This window comes from Chiloscyllium punctatum, chromosome 19 (assembly GCF_047496795.1).
Source record: "Chiloscyllium punctatum isolate Juve2018m chromosome 19, sChiPun1.3, whole genome shotgun sequence".
Taxonomy (NCBI): domain Eukaryota; kingdom Metazoa; phylum Chordata; class Chondrichthyes; order Orectolobiformes; family Hemiscylliidae; genus Chiloscyllium; species Chiloscyllium punctatum.
Window position 1 is genome coordinate 53300243 of NC_092757.1, and position 18097 is coordinate 53318339.

The window sequence follows — 18097 nt, forward strand, 5'->3', positions numbered from 1 at the left end:
ACTGCCTTCACGTTTATTATAAAATGGGGTTGCCAAAATAGCGCCACTGACTGATGGCTTAAACGGACTGGCTCTGAATTTCAGACCTTTCCTCATTTTTACATCCAGCTGCCCATTTGGAGCACCTGGCTGGTCAATATGGAAATCTGTCCCGAATTGGTACACATCCTGCCCAGGAGTCAATGACGATCAAACAGGAAAGGGGTCAGACAACGTGAATTGATGCCGGAGACAAGCAATGACGATTTTTGTTTTTAGCAAAGATACCAGTTTATTTACAATATTGTTGTGGTGCAAAGGAGACTAGTCAGCCCATCATGCTTGCACAGAATGTTCTGCCGTCGCCATTAATGTGGGAGCTTCAAATGTGTCTCTAACTGCACTTCGAAAGATAATCAAATCATGCAGTCAAATTTGTTCAATCGTTACTCTCCTCCCCACCACAAGGCAGGGTTTATTTACTTTTTACCTTGAACAGTGATTTGAATGATTTCTGAATCTTCCGGCTCTGTCTTCACTTTTTTCATTGTTGACAGATCAATGGAGGCACCTGTGGGTGGAAGTGGAAGAGGAAACGGATCATCAGAAAGTCGCCCTTTAGCTTTGTGGGCAGCATGCTCACAAACGGGTGAACAAACTCACTGGTACAGGACGCCATGCTTTGCCACAGAATGTGTCTCATATCGTTCTTCCAAGGGACGAATGTTTAAGAATCAGCTGCATTTAGAGTCATAGAGTTACTGTGGAGACACATGCCAATAAAGATGGCAGGTTTCCTTCCCTGAAGTGAGTTACTGAAGCTGCTATGTTTAGACAACAATCAACGATGGTTTCACAGCCACCATTGCTGAGATTCATTTTGTATTTATAAATTCAATTTGTAAATCATAAATTTAAGTTTCACCAACAGCCATGGTGGGATTTGAACCTTTGTCCCCAAAGCATTAGTTTAGGCTGTGGGCCAACTAGCCAAATGACATAGCCAAAATGCCATCATCTCTGCGACTTGTGGTTCCTTCCCAGTGACTTGTCACAGCTGCCTAAGTGAGGAAATGAGCTAGGCACAAGCTGGGAGGGAGAGAGGGAAGAAAAGGCAAGAGGATTTGAAAGTCTCCCTCCTGTACATCTGCCAGAAGCCCACTAGTCACCCTGAATTACTTGTGGATCCTAGGATTAGACTTTTGCCTTCCTTCTACCCTGGAAGTTGCCAGAAAAATTGAAGCAAGTAGCTGAAACGATCACCAAACTGCTCCTTCCAGCAAAACTCATCATGGACTTTCCTCAAGTTACTCCAACTTCTAATAAGACCATAAGCTACAGAAGGAGAAGATGGCCATTCGGCCCACTGAGTCTGCTCCACCATAAAAACAGTGCAAAAAAAGTACTCCGTTTTCAAGCATGAGTCAATAGCAAGTTTTGAGTCAATAGGACTCCAGAATATAATATCAATCTTCCCCTCCCACCTGTCAAATCTCCCCCATTAAGCAATTTCCCCAAATGGTGTTGTAAGGTCCTATTCCTCCTGATCCCACCTATCACCTATGTCAGATTTGATATTTTGATAACCTTAACCTCTCTTTCGGTAGATGATAGAATTGAATAGATACCACATTGGGTATGGCTGACCAATGTACTATTGCCTGGAAAGGCTAATTTCTATTAAGCTCTCAGCCTAAGGCTGTTATTACACTGATGTTCCTTAGATTTAGCACTTTCAGACTCAATTAAACAAACTTCAAGCCAGCAATGCCACATTTTAGAATTACTAGGGTGTTATTATTAAAATCCTGTGTTTAATGCCCTGTTCTAAAAGTAACAGAGTGATCCATACGTGTAAAAGGTGTTCGGTCTGCTTGCCTTTATTGGTCAGTACATTGAGTATAGGAGTTGGGACAACATGTTGCAGCTGTACAGAACATTGGTTAGGCCACCTTTGGAATACTTCATTCATTAATGGTCTCCTTACAAGAGGAAAGATGTTGTGAAACTTGAAAGGGCCCAGAAAAGAATTACAAGGATATTGCCAGGGTTGGAGGATTGGAGCTATAGGGAGAGGCTGAATGGGTTGGTGCTATTTTTCCTAGAGTGTCAGGGGCTGAGGGGTGATCTTATACAGGCTTATAAAATCATGAGGAGCATGGATAGGATAAATAGACAAGGTCTATTCCCAAAGTCCAAAACTAGAGAGGAAAGTTTTGGGTGAGACAGGAAAGATTTAAAAGGACCCAAGAGGCAACTTTTTCACGCAGAGGGTGGTGCATGTATGGAATGAGCTGCCAGAGAAAGTGGTGGAAGCTGGTACAATGGCAACATTTAAAAGGAATCTGGATAGGAGTATGAATAGGAAGGGTTTAGAGGCATATGGGCCCAAGTGCTGGCAAATGGGACTAGATTAATTTAGGATATCTGGTTGGCATGGACAAGTTGGACTGAAGGGTCTGTTTCTGTGCTGTACATCTCTGATTCTAAACGGACTCACGTTAAATTAACAAAAAGAGAAGGAACGAGTTAGTTGTTTGAAGAACCTTATCATGTGCAATGGCAAAATCACTAAAAGATTTTATTGACCATTAAAATAAAGATCTTGAAACAAAACCACAGCTAAGGAATTGCAACTTGTTTTTGTATATTTAAAAATACAGAATGAATAACAATGTATCCTCAGCTGCAGACATTTCATAGTGAGAAACAGCACCACCAAAACAGGGAGGGGCCATTTTCCTGCACCAGACTGGCCTTGCGGATGCTCCTATTTTTGCAGTGTCAGAGGCTGGGAATTCCGTGGCAGGTAACTTACCTCCAGTTTCCCCAAAGCCTGCCTGCTTTTTACCAGACAAACAACAGTAACACTATCCATTTGTATGCAGGGGTGTATCTCCACATTGACATTATCCAGAACAAAGCAGACCACTTAATAGGCACCCCATTCATCACCTTCAACATTCACGTTCTTCACCACAGACGCACAGTATCAGTTGCGTGCACCATCTACAAGATGAACCGCAACAACTCGCCAAGACTCCTTCAACAGCACCCTACAAATGTGTGACCTCTACCAACTAGAATTGGACCTAGGGATAGAAGATGCATAAGAGCAGCAGCCCCTGCACAGCCTCCTCCAAGCCACACACCACCCAGACCTGGAAACATATTGCCCCTTCCTTTACCATATATACTCGAGTAATTGTCAATCTCATGTAAAAGTTGACCCCCTATTTTTGGCCAATAATCTGGAATTTTCCATGTATCTTGTGTAAAGGTTGACCCTAGTTCTTCACAGGAGAAAGTGAGGACTGCAGATGCTGGAGATCAGAGCTGAAAATGTGTTGCTGGAAAAGCGCAGCAGGTCAGGCAGCATCCAAGGAACAGGAGAATCGACGTTTCAGGCATCAGCCCTTCTTCAGGAATCCTTCAGGAGTTCTTCACAGATCAACGTTACTGAGTCAGTGTGCCGGCCGTCACGCTCCCGCTCCAGCTTTCCAGTCTGCCAGTTGTTCTGCTCCACTCCCGGTCTTCCGGTCTGCCACCTGTTGTGTTCCACTCTGGGTTTTCAGAATTACCATAAGTCATTTTCTTTCCTTTGTTTAGAGAAAATTTGGGCTTCTGCTAAAGGTACAGTATGAATTTCGACAGGCATGAATTCCAGCTCGTCAAAAGCAGTATCCATGTAACAGTCGACCCCATAAATTTAACCTTAAAAAGTAGTCAAAACTATTTGACTATTACTCGAGTATATATGATATATTGCCGTTCCTTTAAATGCCAGAGCCAAAATTCTGGAATTACCTTCCCGACAACATTGTGGGGATTATCGACTGCCCAAGACAACAATGGCTCATGACTACCTCCTGAAGGTGAATTCTGAAGGGACGAGTGACAAATGCTGGCCCAGCCAGTGATGCCCACATCCATGAACAAATTTAAAAAGAGTATGTGGCTGTGTGTGGTCGGACAGGAATTTGCTCTCATTCTGGGGCTCTCCTAACCTCGGGACTTCCAATACACTTTAATTTAAGAACAATTCAATCTGGACTGGAACTTGCAGAAACAGAAACACTTGCAAATAACTTTTAAAAACTTCTTGGAAGACCGGACTTGCAACTTTCAAACAGAGGGTAAAACAGAAATGAATTACTCACCCGTTTCACCTTCTTTCATCTTCACTGACCTGATAAGGAAAAAAAAAACTTATCAAAATCCAAAATGTCACTATAGAGGGTATGAGTTCATAGATGAAATAAGCAGCTAGAACTTGTCCATGTGACGAAGATTGGATAGGGTCTCCACCATCTTCGTAGTAAGCACCAGATTATATTTCTAACAATTAGACCACTTAAAACAGCACAGAAATATACCATTCAGCATAATTCACCCACTCTCCTCCACACCATTTACTTCATCTCATTCTTTCAACATTTCTTTCTCTAATGCACTTTTCTAATTTCCTTCTGAAAAAAAAAATCCATAAAATTTGGCTCAACAACTTTTTGGGGTAAAGTTCCACATTTAGCTGAGTCAGGAAATTCCTCTTCATATCCCTATTGGATTTATTAGTACAGAGGAACCTCGATTATCCGGCATTCGATTATCCGAATTTCGGATTGTCCGGACAAGGTCATAAGATCCAGATGCTTGGCTAAACTGTGTTATCCGGCATTCAATTATCTGAACATTCAATCATCTAAACAAAATACTCCTCGCCCTAGGCATTCAGATAATCAAGGTTACTCTGTAAATACCCTAACATTTTTATCCTAGTCTTGAATTCTCCCACTAGCGGAACTCTCTTTTTGACTCTTCTGCTCAACCTATTCGTAATTACATGAACCTCAATCAGAGATCCTCTAGTCCTTTTCGAAAGATTTCCCCACTTGTCCAGTGCTTGCTCTGGTACAGAATCAGTAAAGCCTGTCTGTGTTAGAGTAAAAATGGTACCCAGCGCTGATGGTTGTGGAACATGGACTGCAGAGGTTTGAGAAGGCAGCTCACCACCAACTCCCCCAGGGCAATAAAGGATGGGCAATAAATGTTGACCCAGCCAGTGACACCCACAATCTATGAATGAAAAAAAAATTTGCAAGGGGCGGAATCATACAACATTAAAGGGAACATATAACAGTTAAATAATTGGAGGCCCATCACAAAACTGATTGCGAATTATGTGGGAATAATGCAAATGTGAAGGAGGTGACGCTGCAGATAGTTTCTACCTCTCCATCCATTTAGCCTCAATCCAAGAGGTGTTAGATCTCATTGAAGGGGGAAGAGAGAGGGGCGTGTGTTAAAGAGAAACCCTTCAATAGGGGATCCCAACAGTGTTTCTGTTGTTTTCAGGAAAAAAATTGTTATCAAGCATATTAGGATTCTGTTTTCCGTTCAAACATTTTTTGGTGTAATATGGGATCACAGGCTGAGACAGCCCAAAAGAGGTGATTTGCCCCTTCATTCCTATTCTATCCAATCAGGCTCACTCTCCACCTCCGTCCCCATCGTTTTCCCTTCAATGATATTCAACGGCCATTTGAAAGTTATTAGACACCATCCTTTCAGACAACATATTCCAGATTGCATGTCTTTGCTCTGCAAAATGAAACATTCACATTGCCTTTAGTCCTTCTGCCAATTACCCGAAAACATTTCTTTTTTGGGCACCAATCCTACTGCCTTTGGAAACGTACTCTCCTGAATTATATGAAAAAAAAGTGCCTGATTTTAAATACCTCTGTAAAATCTCCTCTGAACCTTTTATGTGACTTAGAGAACAACCCCAATGTTCTCATTCTCTTCCCTTAACTGCTCTGCTTAATCCCCTGTTTACGTCAGGCATCAGAGCTTCCAATGGTATCATAGAAATCATAGAATCCCTACGATGTGAAAACAAGCCATTTGGCCCAACATGTCTATACTAACCCTCCGAAGAGTATCCCACCCAGACCCATCCCCCTACCCTGTTACTCTACATTTCCCCTGACTAATGTACCTAACCTACACATCCCTGAACACTATGGGCAATTTAGCATGACCAATTCAGCATGACCAATTCACCTGACCTGCACGTCTTTGGACTGTGGGAGGACACCGGAGCACCCAGAGGAAACCCACGCAGACACGGGGAGAATGTGCAAACTGCACACAGTCACCCGAGGCGAGAATCGAACCCAGGTCCCTGTCACAGTGAGGCACCAGTGCTAACCACTGAGCCACTGCGCTGTAGCTTCTGTTTGCTGTACTTGCCGCTGAAATTTTCAAGGTGAAAACACTTTTCACAATCAGTTACTGAAATCTGATAGTGGTATCGTTGGGGAAATGGAATCTTGGACCTGAATGGACAGGGCTAGATATGGGGAATATCTTTAACTTATTCAATTGAAGGACTGTGAAATTACCAGGGCAGGACCCAAGGAGGAAGTACACATTAGAGTGGATAAATTCAATGTCGAATCAGCAACAGAAAAAGAAAAAAACTGATTAGTCAAGCACAGAGACAGAATAGAAAAATAAAGGTATTTTTAAAAAACGTTCACATGACAATTGAAAAAGGCAACAATTAATACTCTACTGAAAGAGATTTTACCTACAACAATTGTTTGAAAGGGTAATTTCTAGTTCTAGAAAGGTTAATTGGCAATAATTAACACTTAGCATGTGGTTAATAGGATGTTTATGCTAGAGATAACAAACCTCTATATTCTGTGGTGAGTCTAGTCCCCATCTACCAAGTAAATTAAGCACCTACACTGCATTCAGTGTATTTCCATTGTGAGGTTTTCATTAGACTAATGATGAAGAGGCAAAACTTGGATAAACTCAACTGTCCAAAAGTTGCTAATCACGCGTTTGCAGAAACAATGCGTTATTTATCTACAAATAACAGCAAGCACCAGTACTATCACCATTGTAATTAAGACTGTAATCGCCACAACATACTGGATGAAAAGATTTGAATTGAAGGAGGGTTGACCATGTGTTTGGTACATCTCCCTTCTCTATTGGGAGGGAAAAAAATAGCCCAATAATTATGCATTGTGTTAGTTGCCTTGGCACCAAACCAGATGGCGACACATTCAGATGGGAATAAATTACCAGGTTGTGTGTGTTTAGAAGGAAAATTGGGACAGGGAGTTTACTTAAAGCTTGAACGGTCTTGCTTTGACAGAAACAGGCAATTAATATGCAGACAAATTGCTGTGTTTACATTCACTAGGAAGTTTTCTTTGTCAGAGATGCATTAGAAATGCGAAGGAAAGTTTTTTTTTCTGGGTGGGGCAGGCAACTTGGGGATGAGCAACAGGCAGAAATCCAAAATGATTCTAAACCAAGTATTCACCAAGCACTTTCTCAAAGATTCCTTTCATTCTGACATGAATGGCTGGGTGCTACTGGAGAAAGGCTATGCCAGGTTTGCATTAGTCCAGACCACTGTGTACAAGCATCTGCCCTTTCACTGAGAAGTTGGGGCCAGGTATCACAGTTGTTCTCAGGAGCTTGGGCTGTGAGAGGGGTTAACAATCAGAGCCCCAATCCCTCTTCATTATTCAATAACCCTCAGCATGATTGCACAGTGAGATCAGAATTGAGCTCTTCTCCAACTGAAGACAATTCTCATATATGAGCACCAGCAACTTGGGTAAAGTACTAGAGCCTGTTAACCAGCCTCCTTTGGTCGGGCTACTAGTCACATTAGTGAAGTAGCAATCCAGAGATTCTGACTGATATTCCCAAGAACATGAGCTCAAATCCTAACATAAGAATCTGAATTCAATTTCAGAATTGGACGGCATGGTGGTTCAGAGTTTAGCACTGCTGCCTCACAGCACCAGGGACCTAGGTTCGATCCCAGCATCGGGTGACTGTGTGGAGTTTGTACATTTTCCCCATGTCTGCACAGGTGTCCTGCGGGCACTCTGGTTTCCTTCCACAGTCCCAAGATGAGCAGGTTAGATGAATTGGCAGTGCTAAATTGCCCATAGTGTTCAGAGATGTGTAGGTTAAGTGCATCAGTCAGGGGTTAAATGTAGAGGAATGGGTCCGGGTGGATTATTCTTTGGAGGGTCAGTATGGACTTGTTGGGCCGAAGGGCCTATTTCCACACTGTAGGGATTCCATGATTAAATTTGGAAATAACCAGTTAGTGTCAGTAATAATGAACAGAAACCCATAAGAGCTGAACTGGTATATTCAGGTCTTTTAGGAGACGAAAGCTGCTGTTCCGGCTGGTCTAGTCTATCCATGATTACAGTCCCACACCAATCTGACACAACCCCGTGCAGTGCTCCAGCACCTCGTCACACTGGAGGGCCACTATCACTTCCTCAGGACAGCAGGAAATGAATAATAACGTCTGGTACTGCCCCTGATATCCACACTGTGAGAAGAAATGAACATATATTGAAGAAATAGAAGGCACTGTCTTCATTTTTGCTATGCCAGGAATTATTCTGGGAACATTGTGAACAAATGACATACTATGTAGTCTGGGGAAAAAACAAAATCCTTGCGATTTTGAACCAAAAGCAGAGAAACTTTTCAGCAAACTTAACTTCAGCACTTGCTCCTGATTAAAGCCATTAGCTAGAACCAAATAATCAAAAGGTGCTTGTGGAGCAGTGGTAGTGTCCCTACCCCTGGACCAAGAGGACTCGGTTCAGGTTCGACCTGTTCCAGAGGTATGTGATAACATCTCAGAACAGTTTGATTAGAAAAATAGATTACTTTTCTCTTAAAAGGCCAAAGAATCAAGAACACATGTAGCAGAGTGTAGTGTCTCTGCCTCTGGGCCAGGAGGTCTGGACACAAGACCAACCAGCATCAGAGGAGAGTAATAACATCTTTGAACAACTATCTATAAATTGGCTAATGTGTTATAAAAAGTCTTTGTGACCAGTGGTGTGCCATAAGGATTGGCGCTGGGTTCACTGCTTTTCATCATCTATATAAATGATTTGGAATGTGAACATAGGAAGAGGTATAGTTAGTAAGTTTGCAGATGACACCAAAATTGGACATGTAGTGGACAGAAAAGAAGGCTACCTCAGAATACAATAGGATCTTGATCAGATAGGCCAATGGACCAAAGATTGGCAAGTGGAGATAAATTTAGACAAATGTGAGGTGCTGCACTTTTGAAAGGCAAAACAGGGCAAGACTTACACACTTTATGGTAAGGTCCTGGGGACTGTTGGAGTTCAGGTTGATAGTTCCTTGAAAGTGGAGTCTCAGGGAGAAGAAAGTGCTTAGTAGCCTTTCCTTTATTGGTCAGAGTATTGAGTATAGGTGTTGGGAGGTCATGTGAATATACAGGACATTGGTTAGGCCACTTCTGGAATATTGGAGCAATTCTGGTCTCCTTCCTATTGGAAGGATGTTGTGAAACTTGAAAGGGCTCAGAAAAGATTTAAAGGATGTTGCCAGGGTTGGAGGATTTAAGCTATGGGGAGAGACTGAATAGGCTGGGAGTGTTTTCCCTGGAGCATCAGAGGCTGAGGGGTGACCTTATAGATGTTTATAACATCATGAGGGGCATGGATAAGGTGATTAGTCAAGGTCTTTTCAGCAGGGTGGGGGAGTCCAAAAGTAGAGGGCATAGGTTTAAGATGAGAGAGGAAAGATTTAAAAGGGACCCAAAGGGCAACCTATTCATGCAGGGGGTGTTGAGTGTATGGAATGAGCTGACAGATGAAGTGGCTGAGGCTGGTACAATTACAATATTTAAAAGACAGCTGGATGGGTATATGAACAGGAAAGGTTTAAAGTGATATGGGCCAAGTACTAGCAAATGGGACTGGATTACTTTCGGACATCTAGTCAGCATGGATGCGTTGGACTAAAGGGTCCGTTTCCGTGCTGTACAGATCCATGATTCTATGTACAGACATTCCATTCACAGACACTTAAGTGTCTGGACTAATATGAAGGTATTAGATTACAGCAGAGTAGCACGTTTTCAATAGTATGTCACGCTTCAAACAATCTCAGGGTAAGGAGGAGCATGAGATTGATGTATCCTTAGGTCAGATAATACCATGTAGTGACAATATCATTCGCATTTCTCATGAGATAGAACATGACAAAAAGATAGAGTGGTACCTTTTAAATCCATGTCACAAATAGATAGCCTGCTTGTGGAGAGATATGTGTGACACTTTATCTATAACTGTAAAGCTAATCTTATTAAAAGCTATATTGCAAATGTGGCCATTACCAAGCTGTACTGCAAACTTGTACCTTGGAATAAACTCATCAGTCAACAAAGCCAGCTCATGCTGAGACTCAGATGGACCATGCTCATGTTAATAGGATTTTGATGAATTATAGAAACATATTATAGAATCCCTACAACCGTGCATCTGAAAGGAATCCTCAATCATTAACTGCCTGGTAGGAATAATGGGATCACAGAGTTTTGTCAAATAAAGTAAGTAATGTTAGGTTGATGGAATTTTGTGTTCAATGTCATATTTCACTACACTTCAGCTGGTTAACACTATGGTCCTTTTGTGATTTGTTGGCTTGGTTAAGCATCATATAATTTGGATTGCACTTTTTCAGATAGTCTGGAGGTGAATTAATTCAGGCAGTTTTATAACTCTCTCAAATATGAATGTCAGCTCCAATCTTTTGCTATGAGCTTGCTATAGAGCAGGAAAGATTGGTTTGATCACCTTTGAACTCATGAAGAGTAGATACTGAAATTGCCCGTAGTGTTAGCTGAAGGAGTAAATGTAGGAGAATGGTCTGGGTGGGTAGCTCTTTGGAGGGTCGCTCTTCGGAGGGTGGGTGTGGACTTGTTGGGCCGAAGGGCCTGTTTCCACACTAAGTAATCTAATCTAATCTAAATATCACTTGTATACTGTACTAAAGTTAATATTCATCTGTGATAAGTCACATCTTTGTGGAAAATTATTTCTGCAACTCTTAATATTTTGTACCAATTTTAAAGTGCTATAAGTGTGAAAAAATATTGATAGTAGCCTATAAAGGTAATTTTGTTTAGTATAGAGTGCACCTTCCAAACCATTCAGTTGTTGTGAGAGATTGGAGGCAGTTGCTAGACCTGAAAATAGACCATTTATGACACAGAAGGACCATGTCTTTGCTAGCCATGCCTAATACTCAGCCTAATCCCATTTCCAACCCTTGCTCTTTGTGTACCTGAAGGCTGCAGCATTGAATGCAGATCCAAGATTTAATGAAAAATGTTGAGAGTTTCTGACTCTGCCACCCTATCAGGCAGTGAATTCCTGATCCTCCCCCATGCTCTGGGTGAAAAAGAAAACCTCCTCGCACTCCACCTTTTAACCCCCTACCATGAATTTAAATCATGCCTCCGAGCTATTGACCTCTCTATTCTTCCTGTCCATTCTACACAGGCTCTTCAATTTTAAACACCTCAGATAAATCTTCAGACTTATCTCTAGCAAGGAAAGTAACTCTCATCTCTTCTAACTTTTTTTAAAGCTGAAATTCTCACTTTCTAGCAACACTCCCACAAATATCCTCAGCAAGTGCTGCAGTCCTGTCACATCCTTCTGTAACATGATAACCAAAACTGGCCTAACTCATCTTTTATGCAGTTCTCGCATAGCTTCCCTTACCTTATTTCTCTGTTCAGACTAATAAAGGAAAGTATTACACTTTCCTTCTTAAGTGCATTATACACATGCCCTGGGGCACAAGTTAGCTTGATGGCTTAGCACAGGTTCAGGAAAATCTCCAACTGCGCGGGTTCAACTTCTGTTCTGGCTGAGGCAGCCTGCTCCCCCAATCCCTGTGAAAGACATTGAAACCACCCACCAACAAAACTTACCAAGAAAAAACAACTCATGATAAAGCACCAGCAGACAATCCTTTCTCTGGGGCAGACCACACATAAACTACTACCTGTTTTGCTACCTTCAGGGTTCTGCAGTCACATATTCAAAAGGCCCTGCTGTTTCTCTGCAATTCTCAGGATCCCACTGTTTATTGTGCATGTCACTGTCATGTTTGCCTTTCCCAAAAGCATTAACTCACACTTCTGCAGATTGTCACTTTTCTGCCCACTTGACCAGTCCATTGATACCTCCCAGGAGAAAGTGAGGACAGCAGATGCAGCAGACCAGAGTCGAGTGTGTCCTCAGATGCTGCCTGACCTGCTGTGCTTTTCCAGCAACACAATCTCGACATTGATACCTCCCGACAATCAACAGCTTTCTTCCTCATTATCAACCACAAAATCAATTTTTGCATCATTGGCAATTTTTATTCAAACTGTTGCCCCATGTTTAAGGCTCAAACAGACTCGATCTCCTTCCACCTATCGCATTCCCAATGCCCCTCCCCCAAGTCCCTCCTCCCTACCTTTTATCTTAGCCTGCTTGGCACACTCTCCTCATTTCTGAAGAAGGGCTTATGCCCGAAATGTCGATTCTCCTCATTGGATGCTGCCTGACCTGCTGTGCTTTTCCAGCAACACATTTTCAGCTCAGATTTTTAACCCAAAATCAAGTCATTGCGCTCTGTGGAACCCCACTGGAAATAACCAAGTCAAGAAACATGCACTGAACAAAACCTTTTGCTTCCATTTAACTTATTTTGGATACAACCCTTGTCATTTACCACTGGGTCTCATGTTTTGAGCTTGTCTTCCATGGACTGCCTTGCCAAATGTCTTATCATGCTACCATCATTAATGTAAAAACATTCAAGCAAGTTAGTTAAACAGCACCTATCCTTCACAAATCTGTGCTTTGCTAAACTGTGTCTATCGAAATGACAGTTTGACATGTCCCTTAGAGGTTTTTCCAATGGTTTTGTGCACTACTGAGATTAGGCTGACTGACCTTTAATTACACAAAAGATCTCTTCCTCCCGATTAAGCCACAGCATTACATTAACAGCACTGTGCCTGTAGCCAGAAAGAATTGTGCAACGATGGTCAGGGTCTGTTCTTTCCTCTCTTGTTCATCTCATCAGCCTGGAATTCAGGCAATTTATTCACTCTCAAGGATGCTAACCTCTTTATCCTCCATTCAATATTTCACACTCTTCATCCTGAATGCCTGTGTTGCTCCCTTCTTCTTGAAGAACAATGGAAAGTATTCATTAAGATTCATGTCTGCTTCTACAAATTACCATGTGGACTCCAATCAGCTTTACTCGCATTCCATCAGAGTGGGAGCCTTGGACAATTAGGATAACAAAGCAAAGAGTAAGGCTGATTGGAGTCCACATGGTAATTTGTAGAAGCAGACATGATGTAGAAGCAAACCAATGTGCATTAAGTGAGCATGAGTGGCTATAATACAGGTGATATGAAAAACCTTTTACAATATAGAAGTGCTCTAATACATTTTTGGATCATTTGCTTGGTGATCAATGTTACATTAATGAATGACAAGACGATAAGATTATCGATGGTGGGACTTCAATCATATGAAGAAGTGATTAATTAGCTATCAGCCACAGTTTTCGTGGGAGCACTGAAGTGAGGATTCACACCAGTGGCTTGAAAATCAAGGCTGGCTGGTACAGGACTGAGGAAGTGCTGCACTGTCAGACGTACCATCTTTTGATGAAATGGGCAAGCTGAAGCTCTCAGGTGGAGAAACAAAAAGTCCACAACACTACTCAAATACATAAACAGTTCTGGGAATTCACTACTAAATGAATTAAATGTCCTCATTAAAAACAAATCTCATTATGAATCATTGAGTTGCACTGTTTAATGGATTGGATCAGTATTTTGCCCAATAATGATGAATACACTTCAAAGAGTTGCTCAATGGTAATAAATTGCTTTGGATGTCCTGAAGTTGTTACATAAAGGCAAATTCCATCTTTGTTAATGATTGCTCACATTAGAAGTTGATAAAGTTAGCCATTTCCTACCTGCAAATGTGGTTCTTTGGGGTCATGTCCAATGCTATTGTTCTGTGGGACTCCTCATCCAATGGAGAATGGCTGTCTGGTTTGGAACCATCCCGTATGTACTTGTTTCCTAGAACAAACAGAACATTCATATTCTTAAGCTGCCTTTGCAAGAGCTGCTTGGTTATGAGATTCCCAATGAGAGAAAAGAATTGAACAAAGCAGATAGGAGAGCATTTTCTCAAAGGTCTGCTAGGTTTTGAAGAGTTAATTTTAACAAAGTTTTTCTGCACAGGTTGCAAGAAAGCACAACATTTAAATAAAATATTGATTCTAATTTGGTCATTAAACTGGACTAAAATCAGTGGGCAATGAGGAGAGAAGTGGACCTATTTACATTGTACTGACATTGTCAATTCAAACAAAATGATGTAATTTTGAGCCATTAGTACTGGATAAATCAGAGAAACTGACTGGCAATCCTCTGTATGTGGTGACATGGACAGATTGAGAGAGGTGGCTAATGAGTTTTATGCAGAAAATGTGAACTTGTCCGTTTTAGCAGAATAAAAAAGAAACATATTATTTAAATAGTGAAAGCTTACAGCGATCAGAGGTGCAGAAGGTGCCACATATCATGAATTGCAAAAAGTTAATATACAGGCACAGTAAATAATTTGGAAAGCTATTAGGATGTTATCATTTACTTCAATGAGAATTGAATATAAAAATCAAATGATTATGCTTCAGTTATACAGGCCATTAATGAGACCAGATTGGATAATACTGTGTACTGTATTAACAACTCCTTAAAAAAGAATAACAATACATTGTCAGCAGTTCAAAGAATATTTACTAGGCTAATATCTGGAATTGGCTAGTTGCTTTATGAGGGAAAATTAGATAGGCTAGACTGATGGAATGAGCTTCGAGAGGAAGTGGTGGATGCAGATTCAGTTACAATGTTTAAAAGACATTTGGATAAGAACATGAATAAGAAATATTCGGAGGATATGGGCCAAGTGCAAGCAGGTTGGACTAGTTTAGTTTAGGATTATGGATTGATTGGATCAAAGGGTCTGTTTCTATGCTGCATGACTCTTATTGTATCTGCTGGAGTTAGGGAAGTGATTAACTGAAACAGGTGTGATTTTGAGGGGCTTTTCAAGGCTGATGTTGGAAGGATGTTTCCTTTTGAGGAAATATGTAGAGCAAATGGTCACTGCTTCAAAAAAAGGATTGTCTGTTTAAAACACAGATGGCTCTGCCATTGTTTGGAGCCTCTTCCTTGGCTTAGTTAATTAATTTAGGAGAAAGTGAGGACTGCAGATGCTGGAGATCAGAGCTGAAAATGTGTTGCTGGAAAAGTGCAGCAGGTCAGGCAGCATCAAAGGAGCAGGAGAATCGACGTTTCGGGCATGAGCCCTTCTTCAGGAAGGGCTTAGTTAATTAATTGCCCACCACAATTCATGACTGGATGTAGCAGGACTGTAGAGTCTTGGTCTGTTCAGTGGTTATAGGGTCACTTACCTCTGCCTAAGGCATGTTGTTTCTGCTGTTCGAGAAGCATGTATCCTGTGTTTAGTTTTACTGGGTTGGCAACTCATTCCTAGGTCTGTCTGGTGCTGCTTCCCCACAATCTCCTGCATGCCTCATTGAACCAGATTGGTTCCCCGACTTGATGGTAACAATTGAGTGAGGGATAAGCTGGGCCATGGGGTTACAGCCTGTAGTTGAACAATTCGGCTGTTGTTGATAACCCACTTCCCCTCATGGATAATGTCAAGGTTTGAACTGCTAGACTTGTTCCGAAACTATTCCATTCCACACAATATTAGTGCCAAATAATATAATGGAGCATGTCCTCAGTATGAAGATGAGACTTTGTTGCCACAAGGACAACGAGGTGGTCATACTGACCAAAACTGCCATAGGGTAGGATACACTTTTGGCAGGTGGATGGGTGAGAATGAGGTCAAATAGGTTTTCCCACCACCTACTGCATGTGGAGACTGGGGCTAGATTCCTATCGAAATGGGGAGTTTAGACAGGCCCATTTCCTCTATGTCTACCCTATTGAGATCCTGATATAGACAAAAAACATTGATCTGTTCGTTTGTTCCTCATAGTTAAAGCCTCTCAGTTAGTGTTATGATCTGCACAAAACTTCTTTGCATTTCAGCTCCAGCTTACTCTACACTGTTTGAAAAGAACGAGACGCAAAATGTCCATCAATTGTGTGTGAACAGAGTTAGATGCAAACTTAGTAGAACTGCTTTGTTTCCAAATTCTACCACAGAGAAAGAAACCTACTCCTTTGTTGGCATCCTCATGCCACTGTTAACCTGTGTTACCACTTCTAATGATGGAGAACCTGTATCCCAGAAAGCTCTATGACTCTTTGCCTCTCTATCCAATTTAGACCCCTATTTTCAGAAAATGCATCCCATATTCCTGCTACCAAAATGCATTGTTTATTTACATTTAACTTCATTATCAATAATATGTTCAATCTGCAAGTAATTTGTTGCAATTGTCTTCAATATTAACAATAGCTAGAAATTGGCATCATCCATATATTTTGAAATTTTACTTCCAGTTTCAAAATGTGAATCGTTTGTTTTAAATTGTGAATGACATTGTTTCCCGCATTAATTCCTGTGGAACAAACCACCCCTCACCTTCCAGCAACTGGAGTATTATTTTAGTTTTTAACTGGGTTTTTGTTTAGAGGAGAGATTGAGTAGACCAGGACAATGTTCAGTGGAATTTAGAAGTGGGGGGGTTGTAAAAACTTATAAAACTATGAAGGGAATAGATAGGAGAGAAGCAGGGAGACCGTTTCCACTGACAGATGAAACTACAACTAGGGGGCATACCCTCAAAATAAAGGGGAGTAGATTTAGGACTGAGTTGAGGAGGAACTTCTTCACCCAGAGGGTTGAGTGTCTGTGGAATTCCCTGCCCATTGAAGTATTTGAAGCTACCTCGTTGAATGATTTTAAGGCAAAAGATAGATTTTTGAACAGTGAAGGAATTAAGGGTTACGGTGAGCGGGTGGGTAAGTGAAGCTGAGTCTGCTATAAGATCAGCTGTGACCTTACTGAATGGTGGAGCAGGCTCCAGGGCCAGATGGCCTGCTCCAGCCCCTGTTTATGCTTGATTTGACCATATGGTATCTTATTAAAGGCCTCTTGATAATCTAAGTATTTTACATTTCCCTCATTACAGTTAACTTCTCAAAAGAATTCATGTTTGTTTAACCATGACCTTCACTTTCGAAGTACTTGTTGACTATTCTTAATGATATACTTTTGATTTCTAAATGTTTTTCTATGACATTTTGAAGTGAAGCTTCCATTATCATTCCTACTGTTAAGCTGACCTGTCTGTAGTTCCCCGGAGTATCAGAATAATATTAGCTGCCTACCAGTTCTCCGGTTCTAATGAAATTTTAGATTAGATTACTTACAGTGTGGAAACAGGCCCTTCGGCCCAACAAGCCCACACCGCCCCGCCGAAGCGCAACCCACCCATACCCCTACATCTACCCCTTACCTATACTACGGGCAATTTAGCATGGCCAATTCACCTGACCTGCACATCTTTGGAGTGTGGGAGGAAACCGGAGCACCCGGAGGAAACCCACGCAGACACGGGGAGAATGTGCAAACTCCACACAGAGAGTCGCCTGAGGCGGGAATTGAACCCGGGTCTCTGGCGCTGTGAGGCAGCAGTGCTAACCACTGTGCCACCATGCTGCCCAAAATTTTATATTTTTTATAAATATGTAAAGGTGTCTCTATGATGATATCCAGAGGATGCATTATCTCTAACTTAAAACAGTTTGAATATTGCGGAAAAAATTCAATGCTTTTCATCTTGCACTCATCCAAACAATTTGAAACAATAACAATTTAATGGAAAGACAAACATTTATACAACTTGAGAGGAGTGCACTGACTGGTTGGCAAGTGGACTTTGATTGATAGAGGCATTTCCATGGAGAATGCAGCAATTAATGATGATTGACACTTAACTGCCATGCTTTGTTTGAATTTTAAATCAGGCAGATTGATTCTGGTTGGACAGGACATTGTCAGAAGAACTGAATTAGTGAATGGTGGTTGCCTGTTTGGTTGAGTTGAAACAGGTGCAACATATATACATGTTCTTTCTGTCTACAAATGAACAATGCTCTGTGTATTCTAATATGTAGCTTCTATTACACAAAGAATGTTACACCACA

General features: G+C 41.4%; 1 protein-coding gene across 11 annotated transcripts in view; it reads right to left on the minus strand.

Moving 5' to 3' along the window:
- Positions 1 to 18097, minus strand: part of gtf2ird1 (GTF2I repeat domain containing 1) — a 209625-nt gene that overhangs the window by 79060 nt on the left and 112468 nt on the right. For all 11 annotated transcript variants that reach the window (XR_011963290.1, XM_072589410.1, XM_072589413.1 and 8 more), the window contains 3 exons: positions 13870 to 13978; positions 4140 to 4168; positions 470 to 550 (listed from right to left, as the gene is read on the minus strand). Coding sequence is in view for 10 of the 11 variants with exons in the window: in XM_072589410.1 (XP_072445511.1) it covers positions 470 to 550; positions 4140 to 4168; positions 13870 to 13978 (219 nt within the window). In the remaining variant the exon portion in view is untranslated. The remainder of the gene's footprint in view (positions 1 to 469; positions 551 to 4139; positions 4169 to 13869; positions 13979 to 18097) is intronic.